The 20847-nt window shown below is 46.7% G+C and overlaps 2 protein-coding genes across 4 annotated transcripts; both read right to left on the minus strand.

The window, feature by feature from the left end:
- Positions 1–3: 3 nt before the first annotated feature.
- Positions 4–6996, minus strand: LOC106866638 (probable WRKY transcription factor 19). 3 transcript variants are annotated; one of them, XR_002965959.1, is made up of 5 exons: positions 6816–6996; positions 3737–4056; positions 2723–2877; positions 1164–2654; positions 4–1086 (listed from the first exon to the last, which is right to left on the minus strand). XR_002965959.1 is itself a non-coding variant. In XM_024462757.1 (5 exons), exons 3-4 carry the CDS (start codon positions 2283–2285, stop codon positions 1183–1185), a joined length of 870 nt encoding a protein of 289 aa, XP_024318525.1. In that variant the 5' UTR covers positions 2286–2654; positions 2723–2877; positions 3737–4923; the 3' UTR covers positions 4–1086; positions 1164–1182. The 3 variants fall into 3 exon arrangements, 1 of the variants encoding a protein (XP_024318525.1); XM_024462757.1 differs by lacking the exon at positions 6816–6996 and having other exon boundaries at positions 1164–1512; positions 1746–2654; positions 3737–4923; XR_001407589.2 differs by lacking the exon at positions 3737–4056.
- A 9355-nt stretch (positions 6997–16351) lies between these two features.
- On the minus strand, positions 16352–17057 carry LOC112268633 (the record flags this gene model as incomplete). Its single annotated transcript, XM_024454533.1, has 1 exon — positions 16352–17057. A coding segment is annotated over one exon (486 nt), but the record flags the coding sequence as incomplete, so codon positions are not given.
- Between the last annotated feature and the right edge of the window lie 3790 nt (positions 17058–20847).

The raw sequence follows: 20847 nt of genomic DNA on the forward strand, positions 1-20847 counted from the left end.
AGGTTTCACTTCCTAAAGTTTCTTTCTGTTTCTTCTTCAGATCATTATTAGAAGAAGAAAACAGGCATTTCTGGAAATCAAATTATCTCAGCCAGTCACTCCACAGGTAGCATCATTAGCAGTTACTACTAGTATTCAGTTTCTAATTTCTGTCTCAGTTCAGAGGCTATATCTAGCTTCCTTCTACCATCTTGACAAAAAAAAAAGCTTTATTTACATATATGTCGCGAGGAAATTTTGCAACCACAAAAGGTGAAAGGAGAACGGTCAGGTGTAGGCCTCCTCCGTCAGAACCTCAATTCCTCCATCGGAGAGGCAGGACCAGTAGCGGCGGTGATTGTTCCGCGGTGGAGCCATCCCGATCGGAGTTCGTCTCGCAAGTGGTTTGCTTGTTCAGAGACATGTGAGCACAAACAGCTGTTACAATGTTACGATGATCAAATTCAAAGCAGGTTGTTGCTACTTGTACTCGACTGATCTTGTTGCTACTTTTACTCAACCGATCTTACTTGTTCACATTTTCGGAAGTTCATCTACGCTCGGACTCATTGATGTTAGCTACATGTACAGAATTAGTTCCCAACTTGTCAGGTGTTCAAACCACAGGTTACTACTACATGGATGAATGGAAAGCTGAAATGCCACAACCACAGGACACAGGTTGCTCCCATATAAGGAGCACTTCCTTTATATCAGCTGCTATGGCCGGCACACTTTCATTAGATCACGAAGACAAAATCAGGTACGAAAAGATTACAAAGACATAATAATAAAAAAGGAAGACAACTTTTTAGGAAATACCAACTGTGTATCAATTGACTAGTGGTCACAATTTTTGTCGTGTTAACTCTGTTTTCTCTCATCCATTGAACATAAGGACTGATGCTGATTGCTCGTGATAATAAACTGTTTGCTTACTGATTACATTCAGCAAAAGAACAAAATAAAGTGCCTACTGTTTCAGGCATGGCCAACACAATTCAGCGAATGGAAAGTGAAAGAAACTTGAACAAGAAATAAGCTGATAGTTTTCTTTACTCACTTTGCTTTCAGCATATTGTTCTGAGAAACTGGAACTCTTCCCTTCTACAATTATGCAAACAATACTGATCAGTAAAAAAGAAAAATGATGGCCTCATAAGTATTTAATTAACATTTCAGACCTCATCAACACTGAAGCTCCTAGTGGTGTCGACATAACAATTGGTGTTCTGCCTTTTTTGAGCCCTCCCTCCGATCACTGAACAAGAGTTTCTTCTTTTCCATGGCTCTGCCTTCTCGGCCTGACGCTTTGGACCTGATGCTGATTGCACTCAACAAAAACTTCCTGTGCATAGAGCAGAAATATGTCCTACGTGTTGCGCTCACACTACATCCTTGAAACTCGCAGCGTCCACCGCCATGCTCGATACAGTAATCACTTCGCCAAGGCGCACTCTTGCCACATCCTTCTAACTTGCATCGCCTTCCCCCACCATGGGCAACGCAAAAATCTGTTCTCCCTTGAGCACACTTGCCACAACCATGCTCAAATTTACACATCTTATAGTGTCTCTCTCCACCATGTTTGGTACAGTAATCATTTTTCCTTTGCGTACTCTTCCTACATCCTTCAAACTTGCATCGCCTTCCCCCGCCATGTGCAATGCAAAAACCTGTCTTCCCTTGAGCAATCTTCCCGCATCCTTCAAACTTGCACCGTCTTTCCCCACCATGTCAACGCAGAAATCTGTTTTCCCTTGAGCACCCTTTCCACAACTATCATATTTACACCTCTTGCCACCACCGTGCTTCACGCAGCAGTCTGTGAGACCTCCACTGCTTGTACATGCAATATTGGTGCATCCAGTTATTGCACAGCACACTTTGCGCAACATTGAATGATGAGAAATGCATAGAGGTGTGTCTTCAAGTGCACCCTTGGTACAGCCTTGAACCATGCAGCCCTCTGAACCACCGGTGGGGGCCTCGAAATGCATTGTGTTTCCCTGGGATGGCTTGCTGCATCCTTGGTACTTGCACGTCACAACTTCACCATTCCCAGCATTTTGCATTGTACTTAATCCACTATGTTCATCATGCATTACCATTGGCTGCAATCCCTCAGTATGGACAATGCTCAACTGCTTGTTGCACTCTGCAGCAGAGGCATTCACTTGTTTCTCTCTGTCCTTAGCAGAGGGGAGCACAACAACAATATCCTGGCTCACCCCCTGACAAAATTCAAAATCACTTGCTGAAACAATATTCTGCATAGCTTCTCCAACACGATCACCTATTGCCATAAGCTCATGACTCCCACAATGGATAGCCTCTTCCGCGACATCACTTGCTACAAGAATCTAATTTTTTCTTAGGCTGCATAGTCTCTCCTGGCATTAATGAGGATGTGGTGGAACCTTGCTCTACCATTGACAAGGATGTTGTAGCATTTTGTTCTAGTTCTTCCTTTGACAAGGATGTTGTACCAGTTGCACCGTGTTCTGGAATTGACAACAAGGATGCTGCAGCTTCAGCTGCATTTTTAGCCTGAGCAGCACTATAGTTTTCCTCTACAACAGTGCCATCCTCTTCAACACTATCTTCGTCACTGCTCAAATCAATAACATCATCATCGACCAAGTCAATACAATCCACTACCGGCATTTCTGAACCTGAAACAACAAAAAGTGTGAGCAATAGGCATGGACAAATGCGAAAAAATGAATGAACGTGATATTACCAATTTATCAAACAGTCAAAGTCTGACGGTATCTCGGTTGTATTCTTCTTCTTCTTCTTCTTCTTCTTCTTCTTCTTTTGAGAGAACCTGTTGTATTATTCTTACTAATATAAACGGAATGAGCTGGTGGTGATGATGCTTCCACCTTGTAGGTCCTGTCCAATGTGGATGAATACAATGTTATTTATATAGCAGGTGTGCCCGTGCGTTGCTACGGGTCAATAAAATCACAAACTATTTATTTTTATTTTATGTGTAGGCAACTCATGGCGCCGTTGAGGTCGGCATGCGGGTGTGGTGGCGTCGGTTGTAAGACGGGGTAGGAGAAATGAAGGAAAAGAAAATAATGGGCAGTGGCATATTGGTTGTAATTTTAACGAAGTTAATCTACGGCGGCGACCGTACCATCACCACCAACTCCAATTTTAATATAGTGGTATAGATGATTAACTTGGCCTTGTTGATTGGATACAAATTTTCCATCCAATTTTCAGCACCATATCATTGTAAACATGTGATAAATAGGCTGGCTGGTACTATTTGCGGACTGATATTATTTTCACATCATGGACCTTATATGTACTTTTAATTTCAATTTGCGGTTATCATGTTGTTTTGTGTTCTTCCTTTTAGAGGTGCTGCAGAAAGGAAGGCACGGAAAGTCCATTACTCTGTTTAGTAAATCAGACTAAAGTTACATAAATGGTGTTAAACAACTGTTACCCACGCACCTATATGCTCTGGAATATAACTATATTTCAATTAGAATCTTGGTTAAAAAACCATCTAGCCAAATGCCTAAAATACAAAAGCTTTTATCCAAATGAGATATCATAGTCCACCACAATGCCAAATTAAAGGATGTGAAGATTTATCTAATACAAGGAATATGTATTAAGGAAATACAGAAAAGTAACAACGAAACTAAATTTATTCAGAAGCCTTGTATCCTAATGTTGCTAAAGTTTATAGCAATGCTTGCTAAAAGAGATATGATCACTAATGAAGCTTCACCTTCTGGGGGCAGTACACAGAGGCAATGATTTGCCACCTTAGCCTACATTTGCCACGGTCTCTTATGGGTTTTGACTCATCAAGATTTGCCAATACCTGCATCGCATTTTCACCCTCCGACAGCAATGTAGATAATCATGTTTCATAAAGGCTTGTGGGGTAGCAGTTATTGGTGTTTTCTGGAAGATAGTCCTAGGCCAGAAATTAAGAAACGGAGAGTATCACCTGATGTCATTATACCCCTTCATTTGGTTGGACAAAGCTTTGGCTGCCACAGAGTAACCAGTTCCAATTTTTGAAAAGTAAGGTGGCCTGGAATTCTGCTCCGCAATGGCAATATACTGGCATTACCGTCTCCTAAAAAAACTAGGCCATCTAAAATGCAAGAACGCTTATATAGACGCTTAAAGAAAGAGAAAGAGGAGGAAGCGTCACGCTCTCCAATTCGAACTATGATTTTAGGGGCGCTAGATATATAACCAAAAAGCACTATAATTCATATATGTGTCGGACACCAAGTAAAGCGTTGATGGCAGCTTTTGGGTTGAAAATAAATTCGAAACAAGCTAAATGGCTACTTTTGGGGACCCTACTCGAGATGGCCTAAGGGCGACTCCAACGCGGCCCTCTACCCAAATTAAGGCAGGGTTTGCGTCCACATAGAGAGGCGCCGCATCCGCCCCCGACCACCCTAGTCAAACCCATCTTCTCCCTGGCCCCACCGGTTAGCAACCCAACTACCCCCCCAACCCAACCACCCCCGTCTTGGTCATATTAAATGGGGACCGCATCGTACCATTTCCCCACCCCCACTGTCCACTCCGACACCGCCCCCGAAACCCTAGCTAGCCTGCACCCATAAACCGCCATGGTGAAAGATTGGTATGGTCGACTAGAGGGGGGGGAGTGAATAGGCGACAAACAAATTTTACCTTTTAATTTTCTTTTCTTGAAAGATACAAACACTTAATCCTAGGGTTCACTAAATTCTCTAAAAGGAATGCAACCCTAGTATGAAGTGCAATAGCCGAAGCACTAGCCGAAGCAAAATATAGACAATGAAGTAAAGCAAGTAAGTAAAGGGGCAAGTATGATACCACATGGGAAGACGAAGATTTCACCGGAGTTCCACCTATTGGGATCGGTGTACGTCTCCGTTTGGAGGAGTGCTCTACCACAAAGGGAGAGACGCCACGAAGGCTCACTCTATTCTCCAACTCACCACACCACAAAGGTGGGATGAGCTCTCACAACACCACAAAGGCGAAGTGAGTTTCACTAATGGCTTCCTTGAAAGCGAACGCCGAACCTTTACAAACAAGGAGAAGGGCACGAATCCACAACTAAATTGGAGGCTCCTTCCCAAATCCTCAAACACCTCCTCACAAGATTGGAGTGCTCGAAGAGACACCTTCCGGCTAGAGATCCCAAAATCACAAGAGTAAAAAAATCCACCAAGGAAAACGAGGGGAATCAACTTTTGATTTGGTGAAACCCTAGATCGAGCTCTTCTCAACCCTTCCTCAAAGTATTGCTTGGGGGATGCACTAGGGAGAGAGATCTCGAGATTTGAAGCTCTTGGTGTTCTTGAGTGAGAGAACGGGGATGAACTGGGTGTGTTCGGGCCAGGAAACCCGTTGGGGACGAAGCCCCTTTTATACCCCATCGAAATCCAGCCGTTAGGACACATTTCAGTAACACCGGTACCAGGCCGGTAGTGGACCGGAAGTTCTAGGGGGTAGAACTTCCGCCCTGCTATCGGTCTCCTACCGCTATACGCAGTAGGATTCCAGTAGCGTTTCAGTACCAAACCGGTACCAGGGCAGAACTTCCGCCCACCGGAACCTCCGGGTATTTAGGCGGTAGTACCGGCTATCACTGAAAAAGTCTGACAGGCAAAGCAGGATAACGACAACTCTCAACTCAAAACTGGGTTTAGGCTTTATGTGGGTGCAATTTAGTAGATTTGTGTACGTGAAGTTGATTCACACAAAGCGTTCTCAAATGGACTCTCTCTTTATAGTACGGATTTTCCTACGACTCAATAAAGTAAAAAGGCGTAAATCCTTATACTCTTTTTTCCTTTTTGAGGGCGATGAATCGTGTCACAACACTAGTTATAAAATCTGAAAATACTTGGCGCACGATCCACAAGTTATGTTGTCATTAACACCAAAACACTTAGGGATCGAAATGCCCTTTCACATGGCCCCGAAGAAGCTCTTCCCGTGGGGAAAGAACAACCACAAGGCCGGCTCGTCGTCGGTGTCGCCCCACACCGCCAGTGATCGTAGTCGGCTGCGTCCGCGTTCCGCATTACCCTGACGAGGGCGCGACACTTGGATTCGGACCCCGTGGAAGGGGGTCCCAGAGTCATCGACTTGGATTCAGACTCCTAGTAGTAGTATTTTATTTTGTTGTTTTTAAATTTAATGTACTAGTTTAAACTTTAACGAAGTTTATCAAGTTTTTTTTAAACGAGTTGCCCGGTTGGACTTACTCGCAAACCGAAACGGACACATGCCTCTGGGGTGTACGGGTCGCCACCCAAACAGACCAAAACGGACAATCTTTCTGTCCGTTTTGGGAGGGCCGCGTTGGAGTCGGCCTAATATCTTATATGTCAACTCCAAGCTAAACATATTTTTTCTCTTGTCCCAAATCCAAACCTCTGTAAACTCTCCCCGCAGAAAAAAAAAAGAACCCATGTAAATACTCTTGCTCCCTCCGGTTATAGTTTACTTCCAAGAAGCAAGAAGAAGAATTATAATTTATTCGTCGGTACATATAATGAAGTTGATTCGCACTCAAGAAGAAACTGGCGAAGCAACGGAAAATAAACAAATAAAACAAAGAGCAAAAGCTCAATCCAATGAAAAAAAATCTCCAGTTTTGGGGGTTGGATAGATAGAACATAGAACTGCCGGACTGATTATACATCCTATCTCATCCGCATTAATGGATCATCGAAAAAAAAAGACTTCATATATTCATCACAGGAAAGTATTACAAGAACAGAAAACGATCCAAGAAAGCCAGGGTAGGGTTCCTCGCCAACAACAAGAGTCAAGAGATATACCTTCGGGCATCCGGATAGATCTTCAATCCGCAACAGAGGATGATGGATGGTGAAGGGTGGCCAGCTTACGCGTGGGAGGCGAGCTCGCCGGAGAGCGGAGAGGGGTTTCGCCTCAGAGCAGAGGGTGTCTCTTCGCAGATGGAAACAGAGTGAGAGTAGCGCAGACAGAGAAGGGGAGAGATCTGAGAGGAAGAAAGTTTCCGGACTAGTAGTAAATCGGAATTTCTACTCTGTGGACCCGTTTCTTAAGTTATAAGCAAAAATTAGTTTATGAATATATATTTTTTGAAATAAATTGATATAAAATATTTCTTATGGGTATAATTTCTATCACGTAATGTTAAGAGACGGAGGAAGTACTACGTAGCGGTACTACTTTTTTCGATTTTGCTATTTCTTAGACGACTGAGAAATAACTATTTCTTAGTCGATGATGATAACCTTTTGATTCAATCATTGAGATTCGTGTAAGATTAATGTATGTCTGATGGATGAGAAAATCTTCATTGGATTGTTGACTGAAAAATAAATAGCTATTTTTTAGACGAGACACTCCTACTTTTTGTTACAAGGGAGAAAATGTCTGGTGTCTTTTTCTGTATTTGCTCAATTCTTTTGAAAATTAATACTCGTTTCGTTTGTAAGAATCATTTAACTTTGGTATGGATATTATTTTACATCTAGCCCCGGATGCCTGACCCGTGGGACCGAGTCGATGACGTACGACGGTGGGTCCGCCGACATCGGCAGATAGAGCTGCAAATTTGTGACCCTCAGGGTACCCATTGACCCTCGTTAGCTCAACCAAATGAACTAAAGTTTTAAAATGACACAATTTTTTAAAAAACTACTCCCTCTGATCCTAAATTCTTGACTGAAATTTGTCCAATTATGAATGTATCTATTCTTAAAAAGTGTTTAGATACATGTAATATTTCGACAACAATTTAGGATCAGAAAGAATAATTTATTTATTTAAACTAATTAGGATCAAAGAGTATCATGAGGGTCACCAAATTGCACCCCTCCGGGCGGAACATACACCCGCCCTGGTGTTCTGTGGTCAAAGGTCAAGCTGACCCCTCCGGTCGGGCCCTTCTTGCTGCGCCCACTCTGCTCCCTAAATTCTCCCTCTCCTTTTCCCCGTGCATTGCACGCAAGATTCAATCCATGGTTTGCATGCATATATGCTGATATATGCCAAAGATCTGGATTATCTGAGAGATGGGCTTCATCTTAAGACAGAAATCCGGGTCTTAAATGGAGGTAGTTGTTGATTGGATATATGCGCATTTTCAAATAATTGTTATCATTCTTAAAAAAAAAATTGTTGTCAAGCACAAAAATTAGAAATACAAGGATGCAAGCATTAAAACGACTCATGCAATGCATTTTTTTTCCTTCGATCCATGTGCATTTAGCTTAGCTACTACTCTTTCAAGAATGGCACGGAAATTTCTACATTAAGTCAAACGAAAAATCCTATTGAAATTCAAATCTAATGGTTTTTTCCTCTCTTTTGGCCGGCCAAGCCTGTTAGTGGTGGTAAAACGAAAATGCAACTTGTGATATTGCATACAACAACTTTATAATCCATCCGCATCATATCTAGTGACTCAAATTTACCTACATATGAATATATTTATGTCTAAAAAACATCTAAATACATATAATACAAAGTCACTTTACATGAGCATGATCCAAAAGAAAGGACAGAGAATCGTGTATGCTCTCGTCTTGCAATTGCTTCTCTATATATTTTACAGAATGAATCGGTTTCATAAATCGGTTTCGTAAGAGTATACTAGTATGTGTTGCAGTAGTAGTACCACCATGATGTGCGCGCGCGCGCGCGCGTGTGCGTGGGACGTCCCATTTTTCACGGCCTTTTGTTTTTCTTGCTCGATCCAAGGTCCTGGAGCTAGTCCCGGCTGCCTGAAACGTGGGGCCCGGTCGTCGTACGACGTCCCTGGTCAAGATGCAATGCATGGTTTGCTTAGGCGAAAGATCCGGGGGATCCAGGCGAGCCAATCCGGCATCCGGTCCCACTTGTACTCAGCAGCAGCAGCAATCCGCAGACTGTCGGGTGGCCGGTGGCCGGTGAGTGACTCCGGCCTGTATAGTAGTGCCCGACGGGCCGTCAGTAGAGGTCAATTCAGATGAAAAAAAAAGCTCATTTTTGTTCTCCTGGAGATTAATGTATGTTACACGTTCGTGTTTAACAGGAATTTAATTTTATATTCTATATAAACACACATAAACCCAATTCTTATGTCGGTCGGGCCCTCCTTGGATGTAGCAAAGGGTTCTCCCTCTTCTTTGTAGGCAAAGATACGGCGGATCTGACCGGGTGTTCTTTCGTTGCACTGTTTGCCTTTGCCTTTGTCTTAAGTGCAAAGAAAAAGCATTATTCTACACCTGTTTCAGTCTGAATTTCGACAAAATTGACCCAAAACACAAAGAAATTTGAAAAATGGACTCCTGGCGAAACTATTTCACAAACCTGACCCTTTCGTGTAGCGTCCGCATACCGGGCATTAGACCTGCAGTATAACGTCTCGTGACCGGGCGTTAAACTGGTGCCAGCGTGGCGTACTTGTCCAGCGTGGCGACGCCGGAGACCCACGGCAAGCCACTATAGCGCCTCGTCCACGGGCGCTATACTGGTAGTTTAGCGCCTTCACACCGGGCGCTATATCCCCCTGCACTAAAGAGGCCGAACCACTCGGGCCAGAGGCTCACACACAGAAGGGTTCGGCCCTTGCCTCTCCCGTTAGAACACAGCGGCGGCGGCAGCGGTTCCCTTCCAAATCTCTCCCCCGATTCGTCCCAATCTCCGTGGAATCCGTTCGGATAGGCTCCCCCCAGGTATTCTCCTCCGATCCCCTCTGTTTCCACCGCATTTTGCCCTAGAAATTTGTGTACATTGAGGGTTCGAGTTGGATTATGGGCAAATCCTAGTTTATGTAATTGCTCAAGAATGTTTGGTCCAAATTATGGAATGGTATTTAGGGTGTCTAGTATTTGGATATTTAGCACTATCTTGTTGGATATATTTGGGGCAAACCCTAATATATGTACTTGGCCCAAAAATGTTTGGTCCGAATTATGAAATGGTATTTAGGGTGTCTAGTATTTGGATATGTAGCACTTTTCTTGTTGGATATTAGTCAATGTCAGGGACGTTGATGGATATTTTCCATTGTAATTATATTCTAGATGGCAAGAATTGTTCATGTTCATCACGTGGACAAAGAGGCATTTTTGGGAGACAATGTAAAGGCGGACACGGAGGAGCGAGACTTGGTGTTCGATTTTAGTCCAACCTATGCCGAGCTATTGGAGGAAGTGAGGCTTGAGTTGAAATGGATGGACCCAAGTGACGTGGTAGAGTTGGAGGGAAGAGACAATGTTGGGTATGGAGTGCACCTCTGTTGGAAGACAATGCGCATATCTTCCGAGCAACGTTGGGAGGCATACAATGAGACGGCGGGCCAATCACAAGACAAAGCTCTAGAGATATTTGCTACAAGAAAGGCGGTTCCAGATTCTCACATTGACCTGAACCGTAGTGCGGCTTCCCCTTCTTGCGCAAGAAGTCATGTCCGAACTGAGCCAAATGTTGAGGCCGATGTTGGCAACACTAGAATGAGTCGGCCTGAACCTGAAGAGACCCAACATGAAAAGGCGCAACCATCGAGCTTGATGCCAGACGAACAACCTGAACCGTGGCTGGAGGAGGACGAAGATATGCATGACAATAATGTAGGTGATTTGGAGGCATATTGTGAGCAAGAGAACATGGACCGTGAAATCCCATTTAACCGAGTATTTGCATCGGATTCGGATGAAGATGGTCCGGAGGAAAAAGTTGATGAGGATGGGTTGACAGCCAAAAAAGCTAACGCTTTCAAGGTTGTAACTGGCTGGGATCCAAGTATACCATTTTTCCGTGATGTTAGCCTGGCGGATCAGGCCGTGGTTGATGGTGGCGAAGGGTTCGTGCTTGGACTTAGGCCAAGTTCCCATCGGGATGTGACACAAAGATGATATGGCATTAAGGCTGGTTTGAGGTTAGGAGTTATCCGTCAAGCACCATCGACCGTACAAGGTTGTCCACTCTACCAACAAGATTCGATACACGGTTAAGTGTACCGAAGATCGTTGTCCATGGATTGTCCGTGCAAGGCCACGTAAACTAGGGTCCGAATGGTACATCGTGAGTTGTTGTGCTACTCACTTGTGCGATGGCAAGAACATAGATGACCCTACGGTCAAGAACGATCATGCACAGCTGACCTCAGAATTCATCGCTTATAGGCTTTCTAATTCCATCAAGTCACTTCCAATAATGCCCATTAAGTCGGTCATGGAGCTTGTCTATACTCTCTTCCATTACCGGGTGAAGTATGGGAAGGCATGGAAGGGGAAGCAAGCCGCATTCAAGATGTTGTATGGTGACTAGGAGGAAGCCTACAACCGTCTCCCAAGGTTGTTGGGTGCTATGGCGCATACAAACCCGGGCATGGTTCATGTGGTCGAGCCTTTTGGCCAACGAACAAGGACTTATAAAAGTGCAACCGTGTGGATTTTGGCCGTGCTTTCTGGGCTTTTGAACAGTGCATACAGGCTTCCCAGCACTGCAGGCCGATGATATCCGTGGATGGCACCTTCTTGACCGGCCAATTCAAGGGCACAATGTTGGTGGCAATAAGTTGTGATGCGAACAGCCGGTTGTTGCCTTTAGCTTTTGCATTGGTTTCAGCAGAAAACAACGATAATTGGGCATGGTTCATGGGTCTGCTTAGATCGGAAGTTATACCGCCGCAAAGGGAAGTATGTGTCATATCAGATCGACATCAAGGAATTTTGAACGCGGTGGAGGTTGACATTCCTGGCCATGCTCGATTGCACCATCGATGGTGCATGCGGCATTTTTGTGCCAACTTCTTTAGAGCATGTAGGAACAAAGAACTGACGGACCTTCTTCAAGAATCTTGCAAGGCTTACTCCGATCGGCGTTTCACAAACTTGATAAACACATTGCTCGCTTCACGGGACCTCAGCGCAGGGGGGCATGGATTCTTGATTAGGAACCTCGGTGATAGGTCGAAGTGGGCACGCGCTTTTGATGAAGGAGGCCGCAGGTACGGTCAAATGACAAGTAACATGGCGGAATGCTTCAATAATGTGCTGAAGGGGTCCGTGCATTGTCCGTTACGGCAATTGCTCAATACACTTTCGATAAGCTGTCGATAAGCTAAATGAGTACTTTCTGAAATATTCAGATGAAACCGCCAAATAGATTTTAGGTACGTGAAAGAAACGTAATAGGTCTTACGAATGCCCACCTAAATTTGATCATTGGTTGACATATCAGTCACGCACTCGCTTTAAAGCTTGTATGGTTTGACCATGATGATCGGGAATGGTACAACCAGGAGTAATGGTCGAGGGCCCATGTGACGCCCGAAAAACTCTCTACCCTTTCATATCTCCTTTTTGCGACAGTAGTACTCTTCGTGGAGTACTGTACCGCCAGTACTAGCTAGACTAGCTTTGTCGTCTTCAGCCTTCCTCTGACCCGTCCGTGATCATGGAATACTTTTGGACCAGAGGATTTTCATTCGATCGTCTCCTTCCAATGTGCGGCAAGCGGCGCTGTTTCGATTGTACTACTGAGTACGAGGAAATTGCACAAAACACACTTAATATTGGTCGCTGTTGCGCAAAACACCTACTGTTCGATTTTTTTTTTGAAAAACACCTACTATTCGGCTAATTCGTTGCAAATAAGTCTTAACCCGAGTTTTAGCGTGCTAACGACGATTCTCACCGTTGAGGCCCCCTGTCAGTGCCAACATGGTGCTCCGGCCTTGCCAGCGTGGATCTGGACGGCGTTGCATCGTCGCGCCCAGTGTGGCATGGCGGAAAGCGGCCGGTGCTTGCGCAGGCGGCCCAGGGGCAGTGGCAACGGCGTGCGGCCGGGTTCGCCCAACGGCGATGGCGCCCGTGGTCGCATCGGCGGCGGTCTTGCTCGCGCTAGATGCCGCGGCGCCCCGCGCAACAGGCAGTGGCGGCGGCGCCCCGCACAGGGTGCGACGGCAACGGTCCGTGCGCGTGAGGCGCGGTCGGCAGCTAGGACGGCAGCCTCCGTGCACCTGACGGCGCGCATGCACCCAAGGCCACGACGACGTCCATGCCGGCGGCAAGGGACGCATGGCTGGAGCGTTGCGTGTGGTGGCTTGGGACGGCTTGTGGTATGGAGCTTGCGGTGGCCGGCGACGAAGCACAGAACCCCGACCAGATCCACGCTGGCAAGGCAGGGCGCCATATAGACACTGACAGGTGGGCCCCACTGGTCAGAATCGTCGTTATCGCGCTGAAACTCGGGTTATGACTTATTTGCGACGGATTAACCGAATAGCAAGAGTTTTGCAAAAAAAAATTGACGAATATTGGATGTTCTGCGCAAAGACTGGACTAATTTGAGTGTTGTGTGCAATTTCCTACCTGTACGCAGCAGGTCCCACCTGTATGCAACAACGGTAGTGACCGACGGACTGCCGGATGGCCGGCGAGTCCGACATGTATGGTCGGTCTGCCCATAGGTACGACCCTACCTAGCCCCAGTCCTAGACTCTGGCCATGTCAGATACGCAAAGGCTCTGTCGTTGCAAGAAAAAAATTACTACTTTGTCTGAACTCTAGCCATGTCAGTCTAGACTGTCTAGTGGATATTGATGGCAGCTGTAAAAAAACTTGATTACCTGCAGGAATTTCTACTTTTTATTGGTCTATACAGTAAATTTTCTCTACCTCTGTGATGAATCGTGAAATAGCTACGGTGGCATCCAGTTTATTGTTGAAATGGGCTCTGCCCAACATAATCACTAAAATTGACCCCTCCAAAACTATTATTTTCTCATGACGCGTTTTATGGATCGCACGGAGTATCGAATAATAAGCGTTATATATAACGTATTAAATGTTACTTCTTCCAATTCATATTATTTGTCTCAAATTTATTCAAATTTAGACATATCTATATTTAAAAAACGTTTATATACATGAAATATTTCGACAAGTAATTCCGGCCGGAGGAAGTAGATGATTCTCTGTGATTCTATCAACTCATCGACCGTTTCCTTGATTTGCTTGGCTGAACACTTTTTAGATGACGTGTTGATTCCAAAATGTAAAGAAACAATTTGTCAAACATCATGTACCAATCAACGCAGACCAAAAAATTGATCTGATGAAAAGACTAGACAATCGACTTATACACTTCAACACTTTCCTCACGTGTGACCAAAAAGACAAGTCAATACGTCTAAGCTCAGACCTGGACTTGAACTTAGACCTTTTGCTCTGATACCATGTCCAACTTCATGCACTAGCCACCTGTATCGGTCTTGGGTATAGGTACCCTTTTGTTAAAGGTCATTCAAGCTTTTCCTGCAAATATGGCTTCAGTTACATACTTTAGTGCCGTAGCGCTAGCTGGTATGAACCTCGTGGAGAAGCAATCGTTGGTCCAAGGGTCATACTTCAGTGCTGCAGTGCTTGGTACTCGGACCTGAGCTTGAGTCATTTTCTCTACCTCTTCTCACCCTAAAAAAGCAGGGTCACATTGTGTACTTATACCTATGACCATCTTTCGGCTAACCTAGCCTCCTCCGTCCCTCCGTACTAACAAGGAATTGTACAGGAATATTGACATGTCGTCCGTCGACTACGCCTTTCGGCATGATCTTAGGCCCTGACCCGCCCTCCGTAGACAGAGCCGGGCGCACGGGAGTGCTTCCTGTGCGACGGAACATGGCCCCAGAATTGGAGGGCCCCCGAATTTTCTACGATGCAACCTCAGGTCTGTAGCCCATTAAGCATTAGCATTACCCGGCCTGTTCATCAGGAGGCCGAGCTGCTGAGCGCCTGCTCTCGCTTGACTCCAGCGCTGAGCTCGTCCGTCCGTCTCCCTTCCTGCTCGTTTTCCTTCTTGTTCCCGCCAAGAACCAGGCCAGACCCGGTCAGGTCGCCTCTCAGCAGGGGTCCAGGGCTTCGTCTTCCATCGTGCGGGACACGATCGCTCTCGCCCGATCCCAATCGCCGACGGCAGATCAGTCGCCCTTTTCGTCTGATCTGGTCTCGCTATTCTTGCCAGGAGCCTAGGAGCAACAACAATTCGACCAGGAGTCCACGACACACCGTGATCTGTTTAATTGTTCGCCTAATAAACGCCATGCAAAAAAACAATTTTGCGAATTCTTCAATAAATTGTTGATCTGTATCCATGGTAGGTTTGATTCTTAATATATCCAATTACTACACCGGAAGATATTATGACTTATACATTACTATATCTCATTAGTTCTAATCTTCAACTGAGGTACAGCCCCGTTTCACAATTTGGCATATGCCGGCCCGGCCCTGTCCGTAGACGAACTTTGCGGAGGAAACCTTGGGTTTTCGGGGCATTGGAGTCTCACCAATGTTTTCGTTACTCAAACCGACATTCTCGCTTCTGCTTCGTCGACCCTTGCTTTCGCGGTTGCTTCCTTCTAAGGCGGAACGTTCCCTACCGATGCATTTTGACATTCCACAGCTTCAGCAGATCGCTTAGCCCCGTTCATCTTCAGCACAAGGGCGCTCGATCCGTGAGCTATTACGCACTCTTTAAAGGGTGGCTGCTTCTAGGCAAACCTCATGGTTGTCTTTGCACCCCCACGTCCTTTATCACGAGCGGTCATTTAGGGGCCTTAGCTGGTTATCCAGGTTGTTTCCCTCTCGACGATAAAGCTTATCCCCCATCGTCTCACTGGCCAAACTTGACCCTTGTTATTTTGGGGTCATATCTAGTATTCAGAATTTGCCTCGATTTGGTACCGCTCGCAATAAACGGCAGTACAAGCAATTAGTAGATCAGTATGGCAAATTTACGTAGAGTATATAAGATGGATACATACATTTCTGAACTCGTTGAATATGAAGACGGTAGTAGGAGCCACATCATTATATTTCAGTGATCTTGGGACCTGACGGGCGGTAACCCGAGACGAACCGTACTCTCTGATGAGTGGCGATATGGTACGAGATTTGTTCTGGTTTTCCCACTCGACTCGACGGGGCGAAATGTCAAGGGAGAGATCTATAGGCCTGCTGCCATCAAGCCATGCGTCCTTTCAAAACCGCGCGGTGGGACCAGATCTAGCCTCGGAAATAACATAATTTCAAAAGCGTTCAAAATTCCAATGCTTCTGATGAAATTCCTCTGAAACATAAGCAGCGCTTAGGATGAAATTTACAGAGTTTTGCGTAAACTTTAAAAAGAAACTTTAAAAATGTCAATGCATATCACTAGTTTTCTCAAGAAAATGGTGCAGATCCAACAGCAAGAGGGAATACACTTCGAGAATGGAAACTAAATTTCATTATACACATACTCAGGAACTCATGGCATATATCATAACGGGAGCTGCCTTAACACTTGCTGCCTATAAACTTGATCAGGAAATGCAGCGCAACTCCTACGTGCATGCAACAAAAGGTAATACTCTCTCCATTCCATAATTCTTGTCAAAATATTACATGTATCTAGACGTTTTTTAGTAATTGATACATCAATTTTTGAACAAATTGGGACAAGAATTACCAACCGGAGGCAGTACTCAATGAAAAGCAGCATCTTAACCAAAGGATAACAGATTAACATCATCCTTCTGTCTGGCCGAGCTCGATGCCGAAGGGGGTTTGAGCTTAGCAATGCGGAGGTAGAGCTGAATCTTCCTCTCTTCCTCGCCGCACCCGTGCAGGTACTTGCGCTTGAGCGAGCGTCCCGTCGTCTTCCCCGGCGCCGATCTCGCACGGCGAGCGGCGGCTCTGGACCACGAACTCATCCTGCTGCCGGAACTCCTTGCCGGTGACCGGGTCCTTCGGCGCGTGGGCCCAGAGCACGGCCCAGTACTGCGGGCCCGCCGTTACTGATGCTGACGTCCTCACGCACGTCAGCGACACGTGGGCCGCCGCCCTCAGCTCGCTTCCGGCAGCCGCGGCGGCGAGAAGAACGAAGGCGGAGCCGTCCTCCTTGCAGAACAGCAGTTGACGGCTCTGTGGGCCGGTTAATGTGAGGTCGAGCTGCTGGACCTTGACGTGGGAATCGGTGTAGATCTCGGTCGTGGGCCAGGAGTGGGCCGGCCCGGCCAGGTGGTCGTGGAGCGCCCGCGGCGAGCCCAGGAAGCCGCCGCCGCCGCCGGAGTAGGGGAAGACGGAGCAGGAGCAGGGGGGGGGGGGGGGGTTGAGGCAGCAGAGACGGTGAACGTCGACGGAGATGTAGGGGACGAGCCCGCGGCAGCCGTAGCCGGAGTGGGCCTTGTAAGGGCAGGGGACGCACAGCGCTCGCATCAGCCCGTCCAGGTCGTCGCCGGAGCACCGCGTGTACGAGGCGGCGGCGCCATTGTTGTTGCCGCACGCCCGGCACGGGTTGCTGCCGCGGCAGGCGGAGCACACCTTGTGCCCGGCTGCCTCGCACTGCATTGAGATCACAGTTGGAACTTGGAACACAATGGAGATTGAAGAGATTGAATGAGGAAAAATAGGAGTACCTCGTAGACGGGGGGTTTGAGGGTGGCGGAGCAGCCGGTACAGTGGAGCCAGAGGGCCTTGTCGACGATAACAATGTCGGACCTGCCGCCGGTGTTGCCCGATCCTGCCGCGCTAGCTGCCGCCGACGCTTGATACTTGGGAGTTGACGACGGTCGGCGGCGGCGATGATGGCGCCCTTAATCCTGCTCGTCCGACGGGGGATGCTGCCGCGGCCATCGGGCTCTGTGCCCACCCTGCTTGTTCCCTCTTCACCACCGCCGCAGTGGCGTCGCTGGGACTTCCGCTTCCGCCGCCGCCGCCGCTTGTGCTTCGCATCCTCTTGTGCGACTCCGCCATGGGCTAATTTACTGGTACTCTGGTACGAGTACTCCAGCACAGTAGATTAGTAGAGCACAGAAGGAGGTGCTGCTACTATGCATTCATCTCTACTGCTTACATCTGACAATGTGACGTGAACTTTGCTTCTTTGAGAAGCTAAGCTAGACAGGTACCGTGGTGAGTGAAATGCGGCGCGGGTGAAACGCCAATTTTACCCCTGTAGGTCGGACCCACAAGTCTTGTTAAACCACTACTGCATTTCCGATATTCAAGATTAAGGTTATCCAGTTCTAAAAAAAAAGGATTAAGGTTATCCATAAGGCATGAGCTTAAGGACATCTCCCGGTCCTTAATTTCCATGAGTGTACCAGCACTTGTACATCACATTTTACATGTTTAGCAAACATGTAAATGTCTAAGATCTAGATTTGGTCTTAATATAGAGCTCATTTTTTTTTACCATCGAAAATAATCCATTCTATTCATTGTGGTCTTTTTTTTTACAGCCTATTCATTGTGGTCAATACTACAGTACATAAAAGAAATACGACCTGAATTGGTCGGCGGCCTTGCTGCTGGTCGGCCGACCGGGGATGCTGCCGCTGCCGTCGGGCTCTGTGCCCACCCGGCTTGTTCCCTCTTCGCCACTGCCGCCGTGGGATTGATGGGGCTTCCGCCGCTGCCGCTTGTACTTCGCGTCCTCTTGTGCGACTCCGCCATGGATTTGGTTTTATGGCCGAGGGCGGAGGTTGGAGACGACGGAGAGAGGTACCTTCGAGAGTGGGCTGCTACTGGTACTCCAGCACAGTAGTACTAGTAGACGATAGCAGAGCAAGAAGGAGCATGGGCCGAAGAAAAAATATCTAGAAGTATTTTAGTCATAGATACAACTCTATTTGAGCAAATTTAGAACAATTTTAGTCATAGATACATCAAATTTAGTCATAGCCACCGTGCGGTCACCTAGGGCACGTGTCCGGGCTCGCCGGTGCCGGCTCTTGGAGCTCCGACGAGCTCCTATGGCGGATCGACCGTCTCAGGAACCGATCGTGCCCCTGAGAACGAAGACTCGATCCCTTTTTCTGGGCCAAATCGTTGTTTCCTTGTCCTCTCTCCGTCTGGGCCTCTTGCCATACCTCTTGCCCCCTTCATTTTTTTGGGCTTGGCCAGTTGGCCTGGTCCAGCTTGGGCCTGGTCTCCCAACTCAGCCCGAGCAAGCTTGAGGCCGAGCGAATCGATCGATCGGGTCGTCTCCCTCGTCCCTCCTCCCGTAGTTATGTCTGTTCCTTTCCGCGGGAGGGAGCTTCGGTCTCCCAAAACCCCAATTCCCAAATAAAAAATCCGCGCACCAATTTAGCAATTATGCTAGGGAAGTAAAATACCTTCGGGCTCCGGTGAGGGCAGATGGCGCGCGGCTCAGGCCGGGCAGCACATCAAGTGGGCCGCGGCAGGGATTGCAAATGCCCACGCGGAAATGGCAATTCCGGCGGGACTTCAACTCCGAAAGCGACCAGCAGCGGCCTAAGTTTGCTAATTTTCACCCTCACTCTTCTAATATGAGTCATTGAGACATTGATACTGAGTTGGTCTTATTGATTCACCCCTTTGAATATATAGACACACACAGACAATTGCTTGTTCATATTATTTTGGCATGAATGGTTTATCTCAACTTAGGATTTTGTTTTGTTCCAGAATTGGGACAATTTTTGGATACTGTGATTTGCTAATCCATTTTACCTCTAGATTCTCTCGTGGTCTTGTTTGATGTGCGGCTCGCATTAGATTAGTTCAAATTTAAACTAAAACAATGACAACAATTTAGGATCGGAGGGAGTAATTGACATTGTCATGGAATTTTCTTTGTCAACATTACCGCTTATATTTTCGTAGTATATACTTGTGTTATGCCCAGGCTTTGCCGGAATCCTGACTCCGCCTCATGACGGTGAGAAAGGGGTTGGTCGCCGCTTTGTCGAGGCTGCTTTGACGGGATGACTCCATTGCACGATGTCGCCATGATGACCCTCCGCCACGATACGGACGTGTGTCAAGTTGGTCGTAGTTAAGGTTGCATTTTTTTTCTTAGGATCTTAGGTATATACTTGTAGTGTAAACGGCCGGTGAAGTTTTCTTGCATTAATTACTACTCCTTCCGACTCATGTTATGTGTTCAATTTTGTCGAATCTGAAAATATACATATATATTTATATATTTAAAAGTGTTGTAACATTTATGGGTCTGTACGATGCTTTTCCTTGCATTGCACCTGAGACAAAGGCAAGAAACAAGGAAAGAGCATTTGCTGCAGGTCGAGCGGTCGGACGCATCGCCAATGCCGATCCGAAAGGATCTGCCGGATCTTTGGCCTAAACCAGCAAGCAAAACACGCATTCAATATTGCATGGGGACGAGGAGAGGGAGAACCTATGAGGGAGTAGGCCCGAGGGTCAGCTTGACCTTGACCCGGCATGCAAGAAATTCCTGCCCATCTGCTGAACGGCTGAAGTGAACCCTGCTTGCTTTTTGCACGCCGTCCATTGCGAATTTTTCGCTCATTTGATCCTTTCGCATGCAGAGCGGCTCAGCGGTTATCACGGAGTGGAATGTATTTCGGTTCATTAAAAATTTATTTTGGTTCAAAATTTAAACTAAAAATTAGAAAATTGAATTAGAAATAGGATATAGTATCGGTGCACTTGACATCCTAATTACGGAGGTAGGCCAAAGACACAGGAAGATAGTTGCAAATCAACAATACAAACGACATATTTATTACTATCTATTAAATTAGAGTTGGTGGTGATTGACACGGACGCGGTAGGTCAACTTTATTAAAATTATAACAAATATGTCACTTTTCGTTATTTTTTCTCTCATTCACGTGTTATTCACGATTCCTCCTCCTCCACCTTATGACCGACGCCACCGCGCACGCGTGAGCCCATGCCCGAGCCTCCCTTCCACCTCCAGCCCGATTTCTCCTCCTCCGTCTTACAACCGATGCCAACCGACGCCACATCACTCCGAGCAAAGCCGTCACGTCGCCCGCCCGCTTCACCTATTCTCCCACCACCTCCACCGCCGCCAGCCGCCGGACTCGTGGGAGAC

This window comes from Brachypodium distachyon, chromosome 4 (genome assembly GCF_000005505.3).
Source record: "Brachypodium distachyon strain Bd21 chromosome 4, Brachypodium_distachyon_v3.0, whole genome shotgun sequence".
Taxonomy (NCBI): domain Eukaryota; kingdom Viridiplantae; phylum Streptophyta; class Magnoliopsida; order Poales; family Poaceae; genus Brachypodium; species Brachypodium distachyon.